The following is a 22,194-nucleotide window of genomic DNA, read 5'->3' as shown; positions in this document are numbered from 1 at the left end:
TGGGGGCAGCAGCTTCTGGTGCACAACAGGCTCGGGGACGGGGACAAGGAGGAGCTGACAGGGCAGACAGCAAGGAGCCTGGTTGGGAATCAGGCAAACCATGGGGCTGGAAGCTGTGCCGGTACGGGAATAATTTGGGAGCAGAATGAGGCTGCAACCAAGCGTGGGGTGAGGCTGCAGAAGGCACGGAGGTGCCGGCTGCTCGGGGACCCCACTCACTCCCTGCGGCACGCGCGCTCCGCGAAGCAAAGCCCCGAGGGTACAAAGTTCGTCAAACTTTATTGATACACTGCACAATCACAACCATCTCTTATTCTTGCCGAATTAGAAAAGGTTACAACTACAATGTAACATGCACAAATCTCAGGTAGTATAGCCACCCTTGGAATACAATGATCGACGGAAACTCAAGACCGCGCGTCCTCGCCGTCGGGCGCCGGGGGCGAGCCGTCCGGCCGCGGCGAGCGGCGGTCGTGTGGGGCTCTGCCACCCGCCCGCGCGGCGGGGCGACGGCCTCGGACAGCCAACACGTTCCTCACAACTGCACGTTACATGGCACGAGAAAGTCGAACGCCGTCCCGACGGAGGAGGACAAGGAAGCCAGCCCAAACCGACCCGGGGAGGAGAAGAACGGGGAGCGCGGGGCGGCCCCGGTGCCGTTTCGTCCGGCCTCGGGGCGTCTCGTAGTCGTCACCTCTTGTCTCTGAAATGCCACAGCCCTTTGGCCTTGTGTCGGGGGCTAGTTCAGCGGTTCTTCTGCGGGGAGAGAGAGAAATTGGGCACCGGAGCGGCGTGCCAAGCGAGGGCTGTGCACCAGAGGACACCAGCTGGGGGGCGCGGGGGGCTCCCCGGGGCTGCACGGGCATGGGATGGGGCACAACGGGGTGCCGGGGAGGCATGGGGCCATCACGGGGAGATGCAGACCAGCCTTGGCCTTGGGGTGACGCTGCTGAGCACCTCCTGCACCCAGGGATGTGTCTGGAGGCCCCAGCAGCAGAGGGCTGAGCAGGGGCCACCCGCTCGGCTGAGGCCACCCTTTGCCAAGCGTGGTGACGAGCAGGAGCGCCGCAGGGCAGCCAGCCCCTCTGGATGTCCCCTGTGGTTTTGGAGAGCTGGGAGATGAAGCTTCCAGGTAGGACTTGAGGGGGTTATGCCTATTTCCTTGCGGGTGATGTGTCACTGCGGTGGTGGGAGAACGTTTGCATGCTTCTGCCTTGCTTCGGGTGAGAGAGGGGGTCACGTCTGCAGGTCGATTGGCTGGGGTGGGGTTTTGGGGAAGGTCGTGTGGGCCACTGTGCCAGCTGAAGACAGTGCCATCCACCTCCGTGACAGTGCCAAGGGCCAGGGGATGGAACCGGACCGCTGCTTGTGCTCCTACCCGGGATGCTGGTGGAGAATGTACCAGAGCCACAGGGACCACGGGATGCGGAGGTGACCAGTCCGTTCCTTGCTGTACCACATCCCTGCCCATCGGGTAAGCTGGGGGGATGCCCCCAGGCAACGTAGGGTTTGCAGCTGAGCTGTGGTGCACACTGAGTGTCCCAGGCACAGGGCCCAGCATCCCTTCAGGTTCTATAGCTGCCACTCCTTTCGCAGTAGCATCACACGTGTGCTTGTTTGCACGGGTCCTGGACGGCCCGTAAGAGACCAGGGATGAAGCCAGGGCACTGCTGCATCAAGGACAGGAATGCTGTCGGGGCTGTGCCAGGCTTTCTTTTATTTTCTGTGGGCTAGAAAGTAGGACAGGGTGGCAAGGAGGTTTGAGCAATGGCAGAGTTTGCATGGGAACGATGTGCACATGGCTACAGCTGTTGAGCCATCTTTAGAAGGGAGAAGAAACGGAGAAAAGTGGGGGAGGCATCATTTCCTGGGGGTGTTGGGGGGACACACAGTGTGCTTCCTCGGTGCTGTTTTGTCCCTGTGTTTTGGCACTTTGTCCAGCGCCAGCTGTGACATTTCGGGAGCGGTGTGGGAGGGTCTGTCCCCACAGCATGGACCCAAAGCTTCCCATCCCGGGGTGGAGAGAAGGATCAGGGTTTCTCTGCATACCGGCTGAAGGGGATCACACAATGGGGTGCCATCAGGCACTGGGCGCTGTGGGCAGGGAGCTGACACGGCCCTCTGGAGTCACCATTGTTTGTGGCAAGGGAGAGAGCTGAAGGCTTGCAGGAAGCAAAGAAGAGTCTGGCTGCGTGGGTCGGTGTCCAAGGAGCCTCCAGCAGGGAGGGTCAGGAAACGGCGAACTGGGGGCTCCAGGAGCATCCTTGTCGTGTAGATACAGCAAATTGATGGCCATAATTTTTCCAGTGGAGCCCAAGCTGCCTCTAACCAGTCGAACAACGTGGCCTCTGCTCAGGCAGGGGCATGGGCACACTGCTTGAGCAAAGGCATCTCAGAAGCTGAAGCCGCAGGGTTGTTCCTGCAGCTTCAAGCTGCCTGAACAAGGAGGGGAGGTCGTGGCAAGGAGCCCTCAGGGAGATTTGGAGTAGCCACTGTGCTGACCCAAAGGAAGGGACCGCTTGGCCCCAGCCCTCCGGGTGTGCACAGGTGGGACAGTAGTGGTGGAGCCATTGCGGTGGCCGTGCTTGTCACCTGGTGCCTTCCTCTGTCGGTTAGTGCCTCCTTCCAGCATCGGTGCTTTGGCTGTCACGTTGAGCAAGTGGCTGGAAATACTGTGAGCATCTCACGTAGCCCTGGTCCACGGAGCCTCCAAACAAACACAGGCACGGTGTCAGGGCCACATCCAAGCGGCAGGTCCGCGTGTCGCGGGCAGGGGTCCGGAGCAAAGCAGGGACCGTGGTGACCCCAAGGACTCACGTTCCCAGGAGGGCAGCCTCGTGCCTACAAAAGCATGGTGGGGTGATGTTAGCTGGGAGACAGTGCAGTGGGAGGTTTGTGGTCCTTCGGGGACTGAGCATCGCCCCTCGCTTGGGTCGTGCCAGGGGAGGCAGCTGGAAAGGGTCAGTGGGCATCACGGCTGGGCCACATCCTCGGGCAGTCAGCAGGGACAGGGCAGTGGGGCCGTGGTGCTGGAGGGGTGCACTAGGGGACGGAGAAGTGAGGAGATGGTCGGGGAGGAGCTTTGGTGGTGAGAAATCACATTCAGGACCGAAAAGGCGCAGGGCAGAGACGCAGGGCTTCAACTCTGGGGTCTGTTTGGGCGCAGGCGGCTTGACGCAACGACGAGATGGACATCCCTGGTGAGCGGTCCAGGCGGCTCCTGCCCCGCCGCACCCGTGTCAGACACGATGCCACCAAAACGCCTGCCGGGTGGCAGCGGGGAGCCCCGTCCACGCCAGACCACATCCCCGGGGCACATCAGCCGCAACCGGCTCGGCGCAAAGAGGGACAGGGCAGCGGGCAAGGCTCGGCACGGCATCGCCCTGCGCGGCGGGCGGCGGTGGCGGGTGACAGTCTTGGTGGCACGTGGTGGGGTCTGTACAGCGTGACCAGCGGCGAGAACGATCCCGGCAGGTGGGAGACGCGGCCGTCCTCGGCCCCTCGGCGCCGTTCCCCGTCCTCCGGCGCGGCGCCCGTCTGACGGAGAGGAGTCCCCGGGCGGCCGTCCCGGCGGGCCGAGCCCGCGGCGGGGCAGAGGCGCGGCGGGGCCTCCCGGGACCCTCCGCTCCCTTATCAAAAGTCGAGGAGGAGGCGAGCGAGGAGGGCGGCCCAGAGGCAGAGGCCGGTGGCCACCCGGGATGCCGCGTTGCCGCCGTCGTGCACCGCTCCGGGCCCTGTGGGGGAGAGAAGAGGAAGAGGAGGGACAGCGTTAAGGCTGGTGGAGAGAGGACACATCACGTCGTCATGCAAACAGGAGCCCTGTCATCCCCTTGTGTCCCCATCAGGGGCTAGATACAGGCATCCCCATCGCCCTGGGTGCCATAAGGGTCCCAGCAGTGCCCAGGAGCTTCATCCTGGAGCTATGAAGGGGCAAGCAGACAAGCCCTTTCCCTCTGTCCCTCCCTCTCTCAGCATGTTTCTCATCATCCCTGTGCATGTCTCTCTCTGTCCCCTCACCCATCGTTCTCCCTCTCGGACTTGCTCTCTGTCTATCCCGTGCATCTGCTCCCCCCTGCTGTCACTGGGATCCTCAGGGCTTGCTCCATCCTACACATCACCAGGCCAGCCCCATAAACAAGCAGCCGGCTCCACTCTGCTCTGCTCCGTGCTGCTCTGCTCCATGTTGCTGTCTGCTCACGGACACCACTTCCCTTCCTTCCCACCCCGAGCTGCAAAAAGCAGGAGCACGCACCGTACAGGATGATGCTGGCGTTGGTGTTGCCCAACTTGTTCGTGGCCACACACGTGTAGTTGCCGTAGTCTTTCTCCGAGACGTTGAAGAAGGTCAGCGTCGACAAGCGGCCCTTGCTCTCGATCCGCACCCCCTCCAGCCCGTTTGCTAACCTGCAGGGAGTGGTGGACGGCACTGCTCAGAGCCCCAGGTGGGGCAAGAAGAGAATAAAGCCCTCCTGGCCCACCACCACGTGCACTCACACCCCATCCAGCCCCACAGGAGCCACCCTTTCACCCCACCCTGCCACCAGAAGCACACCTCTCGCCCCATCCCCAGCCCACCTTCCTCCCCGGGATGCCCTGGCCATATCCGCCCCCTTCCCAACCTGTGCCCACCATCCCTGGAGACCCTGGACCCCAAGACCCCCTTGGTGCTGGGACCCCGACCCTCTGTGCTGGTTCCCCGGCCACCTTCACCCCACTTCGCACCCGCCGTGCCCCCGCACCTGGTGTCCTCCTTGAACCACTGAAACTCCGCCACGGGGACAGCCGAGGCCTCGCACTGCAGGATGCCCTTCTGGCCCACCGAGGCGCCTGTGTTCTTGGCGTTCGAGATGTACGGGGGGTCTGCAGGGACACCACACCACATCATGCCCCTGGGCCAGGCCCTGCACCCACCCCAGTGCCATGTCCACCCCAGGACGCCCACCCCAGCCACTTACAGTTGACGGTGACTTTGACTTTCCGGACGTCTGGGACGGCCACATCATTGACAGCGCTGCACTCGTACTCCCCAGACTGCTCCCGTGTGATGCCCGTGATCTCCAGGTACTCGTCCTCGCTCACAAAGCCCTGTCCTGGGAGCCGTGGATAAACACGGGGCACCGTCACCCACCACATCCAACACCTCGCCCTCCTGTGCTGGACCCCTGACAGCCCCCAAACCAACCCCAAAAAAGCCCCTCGCATCCCTGCCGTCCTCCATCCCTCTGCCATGCTGTCCCCCCGCAGCAGGAGGACCTGTGGAGCCCTCCCTCCGGCAGCACCCCGCATCCATCACGGGTGGCTCCCCAAAACCCCGCGCCTCCCCTCACCTTTCCCGGAGAGGTGCCGCCACGTGACGGTGGGCTCCGGCCTCCCGAAGGCCAGGCACATGAGGGTCACGCTGCTGCCTTCGTTCACGGTGATGTCTGATGAGATGTTGACGATCTGGGGGGGAACTGCAAGGCACACGACAACAGGGGGGGGCATCAATGCACAGGTTTTGGACCCACCCAAATGGTGCAGTGGGTCTGCTGCACTGTGCCCGTGCCATAAATGCCACCCTCCCCTCTGACACGGACAGCCTGCTATCAGCCATCAGCTTATCTGCCCCATTTTCCTCCCCAGCCCTGACCCCACACCTGCAAAATGCCATCTCTAACCAGCCTGAGCACAGCCCTGGGGTCTTCCCCCCCACCCCAAAACACCAGCCCCCGCAGCTTCGGGCACCGCCGTGATAACCGATTCTCGTTACGACCGCCAACAGCTCTCATATTTTAGCATTTTTATTAAAGCTTGCTAAATTACTGATTGTCTGCTCCATTCAATGCCGGCCATCGTGATTTATATTAGTCTATCCCCTGATACTCCATCTAATAAATAACTTGGCATTCTCCAAACCCATAAATATCCCCGTCGCTGGCAAAAAGCAATTAAATCCTGTTTGCCGACGCCATTCTCTGGTGCTCTGGGCTGCAGGACTGGAGGATGCTGCCCCCAGGAGCTGACCCAACTATGCAGAATGGCTCTCCCTAAACCCAGCTCCACCCCGGCCCTGCTGGTGCTGTGCCCCATGAGCCCACCCTGAGCAATGCCGTGAGCCCAGGCACACGCAGTGCCACACACCCGACACTTTTGCTGGTCTGGCTGCTGGAAGAACACCACCATCAAGCCCCAGGAAGGGATGTGAGCCCATCAACGTAAGCACAACATCTCAGTTCTCCCATCCCTGGGGACCATCCCAGCCCCACTGAGGCTGCTGCCTCATTTTTCCATACTCCTGGCCCCGCGGGAAGCCTGGTGTGTGACACATCACAGCTTCTCCACCAGCCGGTGCCAGCTGGGTGATGCTCTTAGCACTTAGACCAGGCACGTGGGTCCTTCTCCATAGGGACAGTGGCACTGCCAGTCCCACTGCACCACAACGCCAGGACCCACAGCCCCTCCACCTAAGGCACCGACTGCGTGTGGAGCTCTTAGTGCAGCGCCCTGCCACCAGCCCCTGCCACGCTCCCACCTGCTGGTCCAGCCCTGCTGATGCTCACCCACTACCGACGCCCGTGCCTTGTTAAAAGTCACAAGAAAAGGGTTAAAATACAGATTGGGAACACCTTTTGCTCCCAGGTGGCCACAAGGCTGGGCTTGCCACTTTGTGCGCTCACAGCCAGCCCTCTCCCCGGCGCAGCCCCCTGGCGAAGGCGCTGCCGAGCCTGCGCCGCCTGATGGGCCCTGCGAGGCAGTAAATTTCCCAGCAACTTGACACTTTAATATAGAAGTACAGTCTGTTATAGCAGAGGGAGATTGTCTGAGTCCTTCAGGGGAGACTGGCAATCCAAAAATGAAAAGTGTGCGCCGGCAACCGGTGAAAAATGTAGTTAGCGCTCCGAGTGCGGGCGGCACGCTCCGACGGCTTGTCCCCAAAGGGTCTGTCGGAAGGGGCCCCGCACGTCTGGGCACCCAGACACAGAGCTGGGATTTCTCCTGCTCTACAGGCAGAGCAGTGTCAGCCCTGACACAATGAGTTTCGCTCTGTTGGCACCGGGCTCCGACCCCGCTGACTCAATGCGATTCTTGCCACGGGGACCTTTGGCACGGGAACAATGTGCCAGTGACTTGAGACACCCCCAAAAAGCCTTTTCTCACTCAGATGAGGAGAGAGCTTTCTGTGCTACCACCTGCATCCTTGCACGTCTCCCTGCTGCTAACAGCATGTGTTTGGGGCTGCCGGGTGGGACCTGGGAGGACTCAGGGCTGCAGACACCCATGAAATAGGACTGCTGGCTGCAGCAGCACCCAGAACCTGTGCAGCTGCCTGCTCCTGCAATAAAGCCTGGCCACCCCCATTGCTCTGCATTTCCCATGTCATGCAGGTAACTGGGAGCCCCCTGCCACATTCCCTTTCTCCACGGTCTGTGGTCCATGAGCAGAGCAGCTCAGGCTAGCCATGGGGGCCTTGTGGAGGCGATGGAGGCATCTCACCTCTTTGCCTCTTCCCATCAGAGCTGCCCTCTCCCCCAGGTGATGGTGACCACCAGAGTGACTCTCATGCAAGACCCAGGTGGGAGGCAGCTTTCCTGCAGGGCAGGGAGGTGTCACACAGGGAGGGAAGCAGCGCCTGGTCCAGCCTGTCCCAGCACAGCTGTGTGAAGCTTAGAGGCACCTCAACCCAACACCAAGCACTTAAAGCTGCTCAGGGCCCCTCTCCATCCTGGCAGCACCCAGGGACAACACTCAGCTTTATCCATGATACATCGGGCATGGGGCAGACCAGCACCAGTTCATTCCTGGTGCTTTGCCTGCTCCATGCATGGAACCACCTATGAGCAAGGAGCTAAAACTGTGCCCAGGGCAGGCAAAAAAAAAAACTATTAATGGAATCCAAGGCAAGCAGACTGACCCAGAATATAGCTCAGCCCCGGCGCAGGCAGCAATGCTTCAGCATGAGGTACTCACTGCTCCTACAGCTACGCATCGCCTCGTGATCCCAACCCAGCCACGCACAAACAGCCCACAGACAGACACCCTGGTGGGCCAGGGTGACCAGGGCCAGGGAAATGAGACTGCATCACTGTGCCACGCTGCTGCCCACCCTCATCCCACCAAAAATGCTCCTGAGAGCTGTCAGGGATGCACGGGGGTGGGTGCCCCTGGAGAGCGTGGGGCCGCTGGCCAGCTCAATACCCACCACGACAGCGATCATTGCCTACGAGGTTACAGGGACTCGCAGGAGGACATCGAAGGAACCTGATTACATTTCTATAGATCCCACCAACTGCACTCCCCTGCGCGCAGCCTCAAGGGCAGGCTGCCTTTGCCGTTGCTTCAACTCACGAGCAGGGCAGGAGGGAGCTGGGGCTGCGCAGGGATGCTGTCAGCAAACAGGACCTGAGAGCTGGGAGGCAGGATGAGGGCAGGAAGCAACATGACAGTGCCCAAAACACTGCCCCATGAGCCATTCCCCATGAGCACCACCACCATGCAGCTACGGGCATGGCACCTACAGCTAAGAGCACGTCCCTCTCGAGCTGCTGTGGCTTGAGATTACCCATGGGCAGGGAGGCAAAAGGCTCTCCTGTCCCACTCCCCAGTCCCCAAAGCACCAGGAGGGAGAGCCCTGCTCATGCTTCTCATCCTCCAGCACTACTGCAGGTGCTAGCCCGGCTCATTTACATGTCAACAGCAAGCTCTTCTTGGCTTATCTTTGATTCTCCGCAGCTATCACTGGGGGCCCTCCCCCTGTCCTACATCCCCTATGCAGATAATATCCAACATTTATGACACTCTCTTGTCACTAAATATAGAACATAATAAATGATCCCTGGGCAAACGTGTTAATAAGCAGAGAAGCAGCAAAACCGGGGCCGATGCTCGAGCAAGTACGCGGAGTGCCTGCTCTGCCTCTTGTCTCCTGACACACATAATACACTTTACAACATCTCGCACACCGGCTCTTGTTAGCCCACGGCACAATGATAACACGATATTTAAGGGAACAGGGGTGAGATGCTCCTCGATTGTTCAAGGGGCACAGATCTCTGCCCCAAATTTGCAGTCCTTGGCTGCCACTGGTACAAAACAGGGCTTGCAGGGGGGTCAACACAGTCCAGCCCCATCTCCAGCTGCCCTGACACCATGCCACGGTCACTTTGGGGACCGATGTGGCCATTGCCCACCCTGGGGGACCCTCTCCAGCCCCCCCAGCTCACGGCGTGCTCGTGGGACAGCGGCGAGACGCTTGTCTGGAGAGTTACAGGGGGAAGGCGACACAGCAGCGCTGCAGCTCTACCCCCTTATTAATAGTCTTGTTTTCCATTTAAAAGCCCACTACTAGGAGCAAATTGAATGTGAAGTAAATCCCTAGGAAGCCGGGAGCGGCGCGTTGGTTCGCGGTCTCGCCGGCGCAGCAAGCAGCCCGCGGAGGATTGCGTCGACCCCGTGTAATATTAATCAGGGGTAAGTTAATGCATAATGTTCACTAGGCCAAAAAAATACATTTGGGCTGTAATTTCTTGTTTGTTCAGAAAGCGGGCGAGAGAAATTGAATGTGAAAGTGATGCCACTAAATTCAATAACAATAAGCCCGTGATTTATCTCCTTCCTTTACCGCTCGAGACCCACACCGCCCGATGTGCCGGTTAATATTTTACATCGGGCCCAGGTGACTGCGGCACACCAGGTCCTGCTGGTGCTTGTGGGGACTGTAAAACCCTGTGCCTCCCCTTGCCTCCCTGCCCTCCTGGACCCCAAGCCACAGTGAGATGGTGTGTGCCCTTCTGCACGATGCTGCACGGTGCCGGAGAGCCTCTGCACCCAAAATCAGCTTCTGGTGCTCTCCGCCACGACTTGGTGTCAGTCCTGTGCCACCAGCAAGCTGTGCACACACATAGAGGGGACACCCACGGGGACACCCATGCTACTTGCCCAACCTGCCAGTGCCCCCCTGTGCACTGCAGGGCACCAGAAGGAGAGCTGCTGGTGGCCCTGTGGGGCTGGCCGTGGCCTCACGCACCAGCGACACCAGCACGGCCGGTGGCCATACATGCCATAAGCTGGGGATCCATCCCCAGCACACGTAGGCAGCCCACAGGGCTCCCCAAAACTCTGGACACCAGCACCAGTCATGCCCCTGCTTGGCAGCAAACTGCTCTTCTTGCCAAGTGCTGGGAGATCTTGGAGCTCGTGAGATCTCCTGATACCACGAGGGATGGCTACGGCGAGGGGCACAGCCCTTCCCTGCTAACCCCCGTGGCAAGAGGCAGCTCTCCGGTAATTACTGCCTGATTATTGACCCCACGCAAGCACACAGGGGCTGACTTGGCTCCTGGCCCCTCCATATCCCAGATCCTTACCAGGAACGCTTGCCACCACGGCCCGGGGAGTGCAGCTGGCTATTTTTAGCCACGAGCTCATTAATGCTGCACGCCACGGAGCGGCGAGGCTGAGCGAGCACTGACATACACAACGGATGTCCCTCCAGATCATTAGCTCCTAATCCATTCAAAGAGACCTCTTCCTACACCTGGGATATGGCAGGAGAAGATGGATGCCTGCAGGCTCTGCAAAGCGCCCGGCATCCTGCAGCAGCAGGGCTACTTGAGTGTGCTCGGTGGCTTTTCTGCCCCCAAACAGCCCCTGTCCCTTCCATCCACCCCAAAATGAGAGCTGACCTGCTGCTAAGTGCCAGTTATCCATGCAAAATGGCAGTGGGGGCCCACGGGACACCGCTGCTCACCTGGACGTGACACTTCTTGCATTTGGCCTGCTTTGAGCAGGGGCAGTCCTTTAGCAAAGCACCCTTGCAACGTGACCCAAAAAAACTCCACGGGGATGCCCAAAGCCTGCCTGGAGCTTCACATTTCACTAAGGCACAGCAAATGTTGCCAACACAGCACTGCAATGCCCAGGACAGACACCCCACCATGCTGCTGTAGCCCATGCAACCCAGTGGGAAAAGTGCCTGGGCTCAAATCTCCTGCTCAGCCCCATGGATGCTTTCTGAGGACACCCTCCAGCAGCCTTACAGACCACACCACAGCGCCTCTCCACCAGACCAGCAGCACTGCGTGCTCATGAGACTAAGAAAAAAGGCAAAGGGCCCCCTCTCACATGCTGCCCAGGTGGGAGGTGGTGGCTGGCTGCAGCCAGGGATGCCAACACCATCTCTGCCACGACCCCAAAGAGCAGCCCAACGTGCAGCACTTCTCCATCAGATGCCGTGGTGCCAGACATGGGCAGCCCAGGTACGATGCCACAAACTGTGTGCGCTCCCCAAGACTCCCCAAATCCCCTCCCTGCTCCCCCTTGACCAGGAGGCTTTTCCCTTCCCTCTTGCCAGAGATGGATCTGGCAGGAGAGCCGCAGCCCTCTTTCATTAAATGTTAATGCTTTTATTTATTCACCAGTATTTATGGACCTCTCATCTCCTCCCATTGCTATTCACATTTCTCCCTCTCGTTACTGCCAGATGGGCGAGGACGGACGGTTTATCTGCAGCAGCGGGATGGGCGCCTGGACAGCTTCCCGGCCACCCCTGCCTCAGCATTTTCCTACAAAGGGGACAATCTCCTCCTGAGTGCCCTGCGGGGACGTGAGGACCTCCATGGGCACCATCCCACATGGTCCAGCCCCAAAGCCTCACACACTCCCTCTCTTGCTGCTCTTTTTTTGGGGGAGACGCAGGGCTTGCACTGCTCCATCCCCTCCCCGGTTGTCCCCCCCAACACGAAGGAGCAGGATCGTACCCTGGCATGGCTCTGGTCCCCCCCGGCTCTCCTGCTGCCTCCCTCCCAGGCACCCCCGGCTGCCTCCACCCCGCGCTCCCACAGCTCCACGTGAGCCTCCCCGGCACGGGCAGGATGGAGCTGTCAGAGGTGTCACCGGGCAAGGACTAATTAGCGTGCAGAAAGGCAGCACAAAGGAGGGAAATATGCTGAAAGCTCAAGTTTTGCTTCCTTTTGCAGATGGGGAGAACAGCGGGACGGCACCAGTCCCTGTCAGCAAACGGAGACAGGTCCCTGCATGCCGCCTGATTTCTCCCAGGGCTTGGGGTTTGGTCCTCTTATTCACCCCTATTTCATCCAGCTAACAGCCAGACCTCAGCACAGCCATCAGGGCTACAAAAACAGCCTGGCAGCCAGAAGATGGGGGTACAAACCCATCCCCGTGGCCAACACGGGGCTGCCCACGAAGGGCAACCCATGCGAATGCACCCAGCGTCCTGCCTGGTTCCCGGGAAGGGGGCACCGCTGGGAGCTGTGCCAAAGTGGTGCTTGTCGACAGCGAGGATTATCACCTCTCATCAACTCAATTTTGATGACAGCACAATCTGAGAGGCTCGTCAGAGTTGATTTTATCGACATAATAGATTAAGCGCATCTGACAGCTATAGTTCGGGCACGGGGATGATTTTTGTAAAATTCCTCGGTCCCGCGAGTGGCACGTCACGCTGACACCTTGCGCACTCCAAGAGCGCTTTGGCTGGGGGGGGAATTTTCCCTTTCTCCTTCTCCTGCTCTTAAGTGCTGCCTTTTCTTTGCCTTCCCACGGTGAAACATGCTTTGCATGGAGCGGCTGGGCAAGCATCATAACCCATAACATTTCAGACAAATTATCTCACAACGGAGATGAGATATTTCACACTCAGAGCGATCTGAGTGCAGCCAAAGGGAGGGGGAAAAAGGAAAACAGACCACAACCACGTTCCTACAGATGCCTGGGAGCACTACGTGGCACATTCTCCATCTCCAGGTGTGTCAGAGCCTTCCCGTGGCACCGTGTGCCCCTTTCTGTCCCCATTTTGGAGGATTTGGAAACCAGCAGCACCATGCAGGGCTGGACCATGACACCCTCAGGCCACAACCACATTTCAAAGAATTAGGATAAACAAACCAACAAAAAACCCTTAAATCAGAGCAAAACCAAAATCTGGACATGCCAAGGAACTCACGTGAACAAGAAATTGGAAAATTAAGCACAAGCATCTAGCTGCTTTTGCTGGGCTATGTCTCCCACCTGCGCACCCCTTTTTCTCTAGGTTTTTGCGTTGAGACAGTGAAAGCAATAAAACTGAAACTCCGAGTGGTATACCTACTGTGTAACCACCTGTCAGTAAATTTATGAACAATTAGGAAGTGAAAGTGCTTCCCAGGGAGCTATTTGTGCGTGCGATAAAAACGTTCTTTCTGTTTGGGGATATAATGAGGAAACAACTTCTCCCGTTCTCGCCCCCACTTTGCCGTTTCTGCTTTTTGCAGTAATTAATCCAGCTGCCGCCGCTCTTTTGTTCCTTCGGCTCCCAATGCCTGCGGCACTGACCCGCCTGCTGCCAGCTGCTTTTGGGGGCTTTTTCCTCAAGAAGAGGGGTCAGGGGATGCTCCCCATCACTTCTTACAGCTGAAAGTTGTGTCCTCCTCCATACACCCTGCTAGATTTTGGGCTAGCGCTTTATCCCAGCCACTCGGAGGATGCTCTGCTCTCCCTTCACGATGTACAGCAGGAACATGAAAGCCCCAGGTTCCTGGCACGTGCCACTGCGACATCAAATCTCCAGCATTCAGCATCTTCCAGTAACCCTTCAGTTGCTCCCCGTACCGACGATGCTGCCCTTCATCTCACACATACAGCCGTGCGCACACCGGACACGTGAGAGCTTTCCTGCTCCAACACCCACCCTCACCAGTCTCCCTAATTCCTTAATTAAGGTCACGAGTGTCCTTAATGCCACTGATCAAGACCCAACCTGTCCGTATTTCCCATGTCTCTGCTGCTCTGGCTGTTCTGATGCTTTTTGGACTCTTTTTTTGGAGCTCTGCACCTCCCCAAACTTCTCCCATATCACTGGTGTTGCTCTCACGGCCAGCCAGCCCACCCACAACCCACAGCGCTCCCCAGCAGACCATGCTCTCCTTCACCAGCATTTGCCCAAAGAGCTCTGTTCCCACCCACCCACGGCTCCTCCCTTGGCCAGGGAGCTTGGTCACCACCAGCAGCTCCATTTGGGAGGTCACTGCTCGGACCCCACCAGGGCAAGGGGCCCTGCTGCCCTTCTTTGCCATGCCATGGCATCTCACGGTGCCTCCAGCTCTTCAGAAATCCCATTTTCCTTCACAAAGCCTCCTTTGCCACTGTGGCAGCAGGTGCTGTTCTCTTCCTGCAAGCCCAGCTCTTTCTCTTTCAAGACCACCCCCTCTTTGTGCCCGGGCTCCTTCATTATTCTTTCATTTTTCTCTTTTGCTGCCTCCTGATCTTTTGATGCTGGGTGTGCGTGCACATTTCGTTCTTCTCTTTGTTGTACAAGTCTCTGGGCTTTTCTTCTCTTCTTCTCTCTCCCCTCCAGTTGCCTTGCTCTCCATTCATTGCTATTCCTTCCTGCTTTTCTCCAGGCTCTCCTTGGCTTTAAATTCCAGTGCCTGCCGCATCTCCCGCGTTTTGCGTCCTTGTGTTTTTGCCCTTTCTCCATTTCTCCAGGGAGGACGGGACAATGACTTGGGGAGCCATTGCTCCTTTGTAGCCTCTTATTTCCCCTTTGCAGGATGTAAGCCTTGATCCTTTCCCCACTCATTTCCATCCCGAGGAACCCCTCTCCATCCCCTTTCCATTCCTGCTGCTGCTTCCCTGGGCAGCCCAGCTCGGTGCCAGCGGTGACCAGACCCAGCTGCTTCCAGCACCACAACCCCCAGCCCGCGAGCACTGTGTAATTACACCCACGGGCTCCGTTTAGGTAAACATATGGAAATAGCGCTGCAAATGGAAAACCCCAGGGCAAGCCTCCAGTGCTCTCCTTGAAGGCTGAATGTCACCGTGCCTTGACAGGTGACGCCTCCCTGTCTCAAGAAACGCTCTCAGCTCCAAGACGTGAGCTCTTCTGATCTGGAAACACCAAAAGAGGCTCTTCATGTCCCATAATTGGGGAAAAAGCAAGCATCTTCCCTCTGCAATGACACTTTACAGAGCACCTCTTCATGACCCTTCTCTGCTCCCCCGCCACCACCCCTCTCTGCACACCCTGCCTCCTGCAGTGCGATGCCACACATGAGAACCACTCCAGGTTTTTGGCCACTTACAAAGGTTTTCACTTTTTTACACAGCAGTTTTTAAAGGTTCCCCGCCCTGGAATGATAAAAACCTTCTTTTCTCTCCAGCGTCTCCCCCTCCTTCTTTCTACCGGTGCCTGCACTAATTGATTTTTCCTCTGCAGTTGCTCGTGGTTCGTTTTTTCCCCTCTTGTGCCATCCAGCGAGCAGCTCAATAAACTGCTCGGCGACCGGTTGGGGCCCTTTCCATCCCCACCCCCACCTGAGCAAATACCCCCGGAGAAGGAAATGTGAAACATTAGTTTAACCGCCACGGACATTATGTGTTCTTGGCTTCTGCTCCTGCTGGGAAGAGTTCTTTCCAGTCTAAGTGATTTTTTTTTTCCTTTTCCTCTTAAAAGCCCTTTGATTTTCTCTTTATTTTCCTGCACTCCATCCCCACTGCTACGAAGCCAAACTACGGGAGAGTTTTCTGCTTAAAATCACCGTTTCGCTTTTCCCCACCGGGACGATTAACCCAGTGCAGTCAGGGTTAGCCGGAGCCTATCCTCCAAACAGAGTCATCAAGAAAACACCTAATTAGACCCCGAGGAGCAGTGAAGGGGAAGATGCGCTTGGATACAGAGTGTGTCCAAACTTTGCTGGCCCATTTGCCAGCCCACCTGATGAGCAGAGACCAAGAAGGGAGAAAAAGCAAGCAAGGAGCCTCCTCCGCCTGTCGCTGTGCGGTCCCAACCTGTGATTTCAGGCAATGTGCAGCAATTTTTGTACACTTTTCTGAAAAATACCAATAGAGGAGCTTGGGCGGGTGCCGAGGACCTGGGCTGAGCCCACAGCCTTCCAAGATTTGGGGCAAGGAGGGGAGCACCTCCTGGTGCCCCATCTTGGTATGGAGCCGTATCATAGTGAGTGCAGCACTGAGGACAAGCAGAAAAGGGATGGTTTGCTTTTACACCATGCATCATCCAGCGAGACAGAGACAGCAGCGTGATCCAAGACTCCTTCCTGTTCCTTGCAAACCCTCAATCCCAGACATACTTGGCCGTCCTGGCCCCACTAAATACGGTGACAGGACCCGTTGTGGCATCTGACAACATCTGGACATCGCCCACCCAGACAGGCTGCTCTTCATCCCCCACTGGAGATTCTGGAAGCTCCACATGGACCAACTCCACCTGCACCCCCAGCCAGAGGGACCCCCAAAACCCCTTCCCACATGCGTCCTGATTGCAGGCACCTCATCCATCTCCTCTTTTCCTCGTGATTATCTTTAAGACAAAAAAATAACCCCATAAAGAGCAAGCATCCCAAGAAGGCTCCCAAGCACAGGAGCCTGTTCTGTGGCCACATCTTGCGCTGCTGCTGCTCGCTCCCAACCCTTCCTTTCTCCAGGCTGAGCCGCAGCTGCTGAGCACCACGTGCACACCCCTCCGCCAAACTCTCCTAATAATAAGCAACACTCCTGACACTCGTGTGAAGCACTTTCTGCATTTACAGCACATTATCAGGTCTTTCCTACGACTGAAGAAGGCTGAGCTGCTCCTCTTGCCTTGTTATGCACTGTACAGCCTCCCGGTAAGGTTTTAATAAGTATCACAGTCTCGGCTCCTGCCTGGATATCAAAGGTAGCAGGATAAAAGCAAGTTTAAAAGCAGCAGTTGTGCAATCGGCGGTGGCGGGGGGGGGGCCCCGCAGCACAGCCTGTCTTAGGGGAGAACGGCGTGAGGCTGGTGGGGGGGGGTTGCCCTTTCAGAGACTCGAGAAGTCAGTTGTTATCAGGAAGAAGGGAAAAATAAAGACTCAATTTGCTTTAGAGACGCTTGCTGAAGAGCTGCAGCCGCCTCGGTGCCACTCCGAGAGGCGGAGGATGCGACAAGTGAGACGGGAACGATTCGGGGTAAGCAGATCTGGCAGCTACCTGCTGCCAAGTGACACCCAACGGCACTTTGCTACCACGAGCAGAGGCCGTGGTCCTCCAAAACCCACCCCGGCTCGTGGGGAGAGGAAAGCAGCGAAACACCGACAGGAAAATGGATTGCACCGACCAGAAACTAACAGTAACGATGCCGACAGCCGGGAGAGGCTTTAATGAAAAATCTATGGTGAGTGGGATTAAGGCAGTACAGAGGAGGGTTCTCTAAATAAATCAGAAATAGAGGACATCTGAGGAATACCAACGACCACAGTTTGGTAGGGGTGGACAGTATTGATGGTCACTGCTGAGCTCTCTGCCCGCCGCTGTGCTCTGATCCCAAAGCAACGCCGCGCCGCGCGGAACCGCTTCGGCACACAGGCACGGCGGTGTCAGCCAGCAGACTTTTCAGAAATACTTGCAAATTGGGAATTATTCCTTGTTAGCAGATATCTACAAAGTCCCACCAACGTCTCTTGTCAGCCCAAACACTATCCCACATTTCTCCAGACCTGATGCAAAGCCACAGAAGAAAAGTCCCCCACCAAGCCTGCAGGATGCTGTGCTGCATCAGTGGCACCGCCTGACCGTGCCTGGCTCCGCAGCATCACTCTAACTTCTTGATTAACCATTTATTATGCTCGGGAAAGGCTTGCTCTCATTCCCTCCATCCCATTTCTCATTACCTCCTCCTACCTCCTCTGCTCAATCCTCCCTGCCCTCTCCGCTCTGCTCAGCTCTCTCTGCCGCAGCGCTCGCCCCGCTGCTGCCTGCGTTTTGCTGCCTTCCCTCCCTCCCTTCCTCATCCTCTGCTGCCAGAAGGACGCCAGCCTTGCTCTTTAACACCCACAGCCCCTTCCAAAGCACTGACCCTCAGCTCCGCATTCAGGCCTGAAATACATCCTGGCTCTTGCAACAGCCTGGGTCAAGGGGCTTTGGCTATGCCGTGCCTGCACTCCTGGCACCATGGCAATGTTGCAGTGCGACGTGGTGCGGCCTCCTGGCTCATTGCGCCTCTGAGGACAGGCAGTGGCTTTCCAAGAGGTCACATTTGGGGACAAGAAGGGTCCCTGAGGTCCTGGGCACCCGTCCCCGTGCTCCAGAGGACCCTGCCCTCACTCCTCTCCCCAAAAGTCACAGTTCCCAGCTGCATTCATCACCAGCTCAGTGCAAGCAACAGGCTTTGCCTTCCACTAATTGTTCTGACAGAGAAATTAGAGCTCTTTTGGTGCCATTAGTGCCGGTAAAGCTGCTCTGCTGTGCAGGCTCCCCTCAATTCACCCCCTGGAGGTCCAGTTGGCTTCCCTTTCACCAGGGACAGAGGGAGGAGCACAGGAGCCCCAGTCCCCACAGCATCCCCCGGTCAGGCTCTTCATGATGAAAGCAGGATCAGGCAGCTCACACTCTCCTTGCACTACACAAAATCCCAATCTCTCCATGCTCAGGACTCTCCCCACCGCAGGCCAACACACCAAAATGCTGCTCAGATGCCTGCAAGCATCCATCCTGTCGTTGTGGGGAGTCGCCGGGAAAAAATACAAGGGGAGAGAAAAAAGCTCGCTGGCCGCCCGCCATCTCCGCTCTTATAAACCACTGTTAACTGCTGTAATGAACCAATCCAAGAGACATATTAATAATGACACGAAGAGACACATTTACTGTTGATTGTGACTCACTGGCAGATTTATCGCCGGGTTGCTAGGAGGGAAGGTTTGGCCCTGCAGTAGCGCAATTAAAACCAAATTGAACACAGGGACAAAGAATCAATAATCTATCTGGGCAACTTTTAGTTTTGCAAAATACAAATATAAATTAATTGACCTGAACACGGATGCTAACTGGTCATCACTGCCTGCTCGTGCGGGGAGTGCCGCCGGGACGGCTGCCTCCTCTGCAGAGGAGGGTCCCGAGCTTGGCGCGCGTATTTAGTGCCAGGAGAGCTCGGACAGAACTGGGGCTCATCCCGGGAAAGTGCATGGCCTGCGTGCATGAAAACTGCTCCCTGAGTGAAGGGCTGTGCTGTTTTCCCTCAGATCCTGTCTTGCTCGACAGTGCCTCTCGCTCTGAGCCACCACAAAGCAGCGCTGAGCAGTGCTGCTGGAGCCAAAGCTGGAACAGAGCAGGATTTGCTTCCCTTGCCACCCTGTCCACGGGACAGCATGGAGGGATCTACAGATGGATTTTCTTGGCAGAACAAATGAGGCAAATTGTGTGCTTTGAGCCTTGCTACCAGACAGTCGCTTTGGATGCAAACCGTCCCTCGCCTTCCCCTTTCCAAGGCCGGGGAACGGCTGCACTGCAGCCTGCGCTCCCTCTGCTCCCCTCCGCTCCTCGCTGCTGCGGCTCTTGGCACCAGTGTCTGTGTGGAATAAAAGGATTTTTGGCCTTGCTTTAATGAGATAAGATAATCGCACGGGGATTTTACTAGGCAAGATATTGGGCGTTAGATGCCGGAGATTTATTACGAGCTCAAGCATGAAGAGGGGAGAAGAGGAGGAGATGCAATCGCTCTTGCTCTCATACTAACATGCTCCTTGCAGCCTCTGCTGCATCCCCATGTGCTGCACCAGCCCTGCTTTAATGGCACTCTCCAGGCAGTCCACAGTGCAATTGCTACCCCCAGCCCCACCAAAATCCTTGGGGAAACCACTGTGGCTTGGTGGGAGCCAGGGAGAGGGGTTTCTTGGGCAGAAAGCAGCTGGGAGGCAGCACAAACCCACCCATCCCAGCTCGACCTGTCCTCCTCCGCAGGGTGAGGGGCTGTTGGGCTGCGTGGAGCTGCCGGCTGGTGTAATTTCATTAGGCAGAAAGCATTCAGGTACTTCACAGGTGTTGACTGGATGGATTAGCATGATTAGAGAGCAGACAGAATAAACCGATTAAACTTGGAAGATGGACGGCTCCTGCGTAAATCACTGAGGGGTGGAGGGGATGCTCCGTGCTCTGCTCCCCTCTTCCCAAGCCAAGCCCTCCCCGTTCTGCCACAGCATCGCCTGTACAGAGCCCCACCACTAAATCCCATGGCGATTTGGCAGGGAAACCAGCCCAGAGCAGCCCGTGCAAGCAGCAAGATGCCCAACGTCACCATCTCCCACGCCTGCCCATACCTCGTGGGGAGCTGACAGGCTGAGGGAGGTTTTCCCTGCTTTGATCAGTGGCCGTAATCGAACCATGCCTCTTCCAAATGAGAAGGATACATAAATATATACATATCCGTGTTGGAGGCTTCTCAGACACATGTTGAGGCTGAGAAATTTTTCAGATTTGCTCATTGCAAAATCAATACCCATCAGCTGTTTGAAATTAAAGGAAAGATTAGGTCCTGGTTTTATACACGCTTTATTGTATTCCGAGAGCTTTCTACTCAGCCAGATAAATCTTCTTTAAGAGGATTAGGAAACTTTCATTATCTTTATCTAACCTGAACTAACACTAACTCTGAAAAATTAATCTACAGACCGGACAAAAGCCGATAGCTGGTGCAAAGGAGCTGGGATCGGAGGCACCACCCGATGGAGCTGGGGTGCCAAGCAGAGACCTCTAGCAATGGAGCCCCCCAAGGAAATGTCCTGGTGATGCTCACGGCCAGGCCAGCCCCACCACCCCATGGGGTCACCTTGCTGGTGGGTAAACCCAGTTTGGATCCCCTACACTGATATCCTAAGGGTGCACCCACTGCTTGTGCCACAGTAGTGCTTGGTCTGCTTCCATAGGGAGCATCCCCAGGCAGGAGGGTTTGGGGAAGAGGGATTCATGCTGGAGGGTGGGGGGCCAAGCAGATGACCAAGGTCAGGCAATAACCAGTGCAAAAAAGGCTCTCAGAAAGGCTCTTTGCAGCCCACACTGCCATGGGCACCTCTGATCTGCCAGCACCGAGATCCTCCCCATCAGAAGAGACTCAGGGATGCTGCTTTTCAACCCAACAGCAGCTGCTATGCCAACACGCCCCCCTACGAAGCCCTGTGCCAAAAGCTCTTTGCAGCCCTGCAACAATTTCCACACGCTCACACAATCTGCTTTCCTTCCTGCAGCCTGGTGCAGTTGCCTTCAGCTCTCCTGCTAACAAATCCCCGCTGCAGTGACCCGAGCAGCGGCCACGGCTCGTGTGTACAGCAGGGATGGGCACAGGAGCAGGAGAAGGAGGGAGCCAGCCCCAATTTCAGTTTCCAGCTGTTCTCCTCCCCATGTCACAACCCTACAACACAGCAAGGTGCACGAGCACGACTCCATCTCGCTTTGTATAGTGAACACTTGTCCCCATCCTTGTCCCCCAACTATTCACCACCCAAAGCAACGGATGTTGGTCTGATCCCTAAATCTCCACCACAAGAGGGTCTCCAAGCCCTTAGCCAGTCTGGACACCCTCCAGCTTGGCTCAACAACAGCACCATGAACGTTACGACTCACCTTGCACGATGAGGTGGACTCGTGATGTCTTGGGGTGATTGTCTGTCTGCACGGAGCAGGTGTAGGGGCCCTCATCGTACACGTCCACGTTGTGGATCTTGATGCTGTATTGAGTCTTGGTGTTGGAGAGGATGACCACGCGGTTGTCTATAGACCACTTGTCATTGCCAGCGTACAGGATGGTGCTGCGGTTCAACCACGCTACCCGCGTCACCCTGTCATCCACGGTACACCTGCGAAGGAAGAGCAGGAGGGTCACCAACCTGGTCCAGCATGCACGGAGAGCATCCCAGCTCCAAAAATGTGTGGGATGGGAGCTGCACCACCAGCTCCCTGACCCTGATATCCAGCAAGGAGCCCACGTGCCCCCCGCACACCATGCCCACCACGCCAGCACCACGCATCCCCCATCCCCAGACATCTCACAGAACCAGCAGGTTCCCTTTATTTTATTTTATTTTTTCCATGGCTCTGGGGAGGCGCAGATGAAAAACCCATTATGTTTGACCTCCGCGCACCGCAAAGACTTCCTGCACCCCCTGCTCGCCGAGGATTTCAGATGAAGCTGTAAAATTTGCTGACAGTTTGGCTTGTCAGCACAGCCCTCGAGCCATCCCGGTGTGATATACACCGCCGCAGCGGGGGAGAGGGGCCACGCACACGTGCAGGGAGAGAGGAAGGAGAGAAACAGCCAGAGACGGCGAGCCAGCACGCAGGAAGAGAAGGGAACATTTGGATAAGCAGCTGTAAATCCTACAAGTGCCTTGAAAACACAACACAGTCATTTCAATTATTTATTTCCTGCCTGGCTCCCTCCCTCCCTGCTCCCACCACGAGACGCGTGAAGGC

General features: G+C 57.0%; 1 protein-coding gene across 1 annotated transcript in view; it reads right to left on the bottom strand.

Annotated features, from left to right (window-relative positions):
* Window positions 1–3,633: 3,633 nt before the first annotated feature.
* LOC309886720 (opioid-binding protein/cell adhesion molecule homolog) overlaps window positions 3,634–22,194 on the bottom strand; it is a gene marked incomplete at both ends in the record, with an annotated part of 99,408 nt that continues 80,847 nt past the window's right edge. The window contains 6 exons of the mRNA XM_082777853.1: window positions 3,634–3,734; window positions 4,253–4,404; window positions 4,740–4,860; window positions 4,956–5,090; window positions 5,328–5,453; window positions 21,346–21,578. Coding sequence (XP_082633979.1) covers window positions 3,634–3,734; window positions 4,253–4,404; window positions 4,740–4,860; window positions 4,956–5,090; window positions 5,328–5,453; window positions 21,346–21,578 — 868 coding nt within the window. The remainder of the gene's footprint in view (window positions 3,735–4,252; window positions 4,405–4,739; window positions 4,861–4,955; window positions 5,091–5,327; window positions 5,454–21,345; window positions 21,579–22,194) is intronic.

Source organism: Aythya marila (assembly GCF_965140915.1).
Source record: "Aythya marila genome assembly, chromosome: 23".
Classification (NCBI taxonomy): domain Eukaryota; kingdom Metazoa; phylum Chordata; class Aves; order Anseriformes; family Anatidae; genus Aythya; species Aythya marila.
The sequence above is the reverse complement of the archived record's forward strand: the minus strand, read 5'-3'. Positions and strand labels throughout refer to the sequence as shown.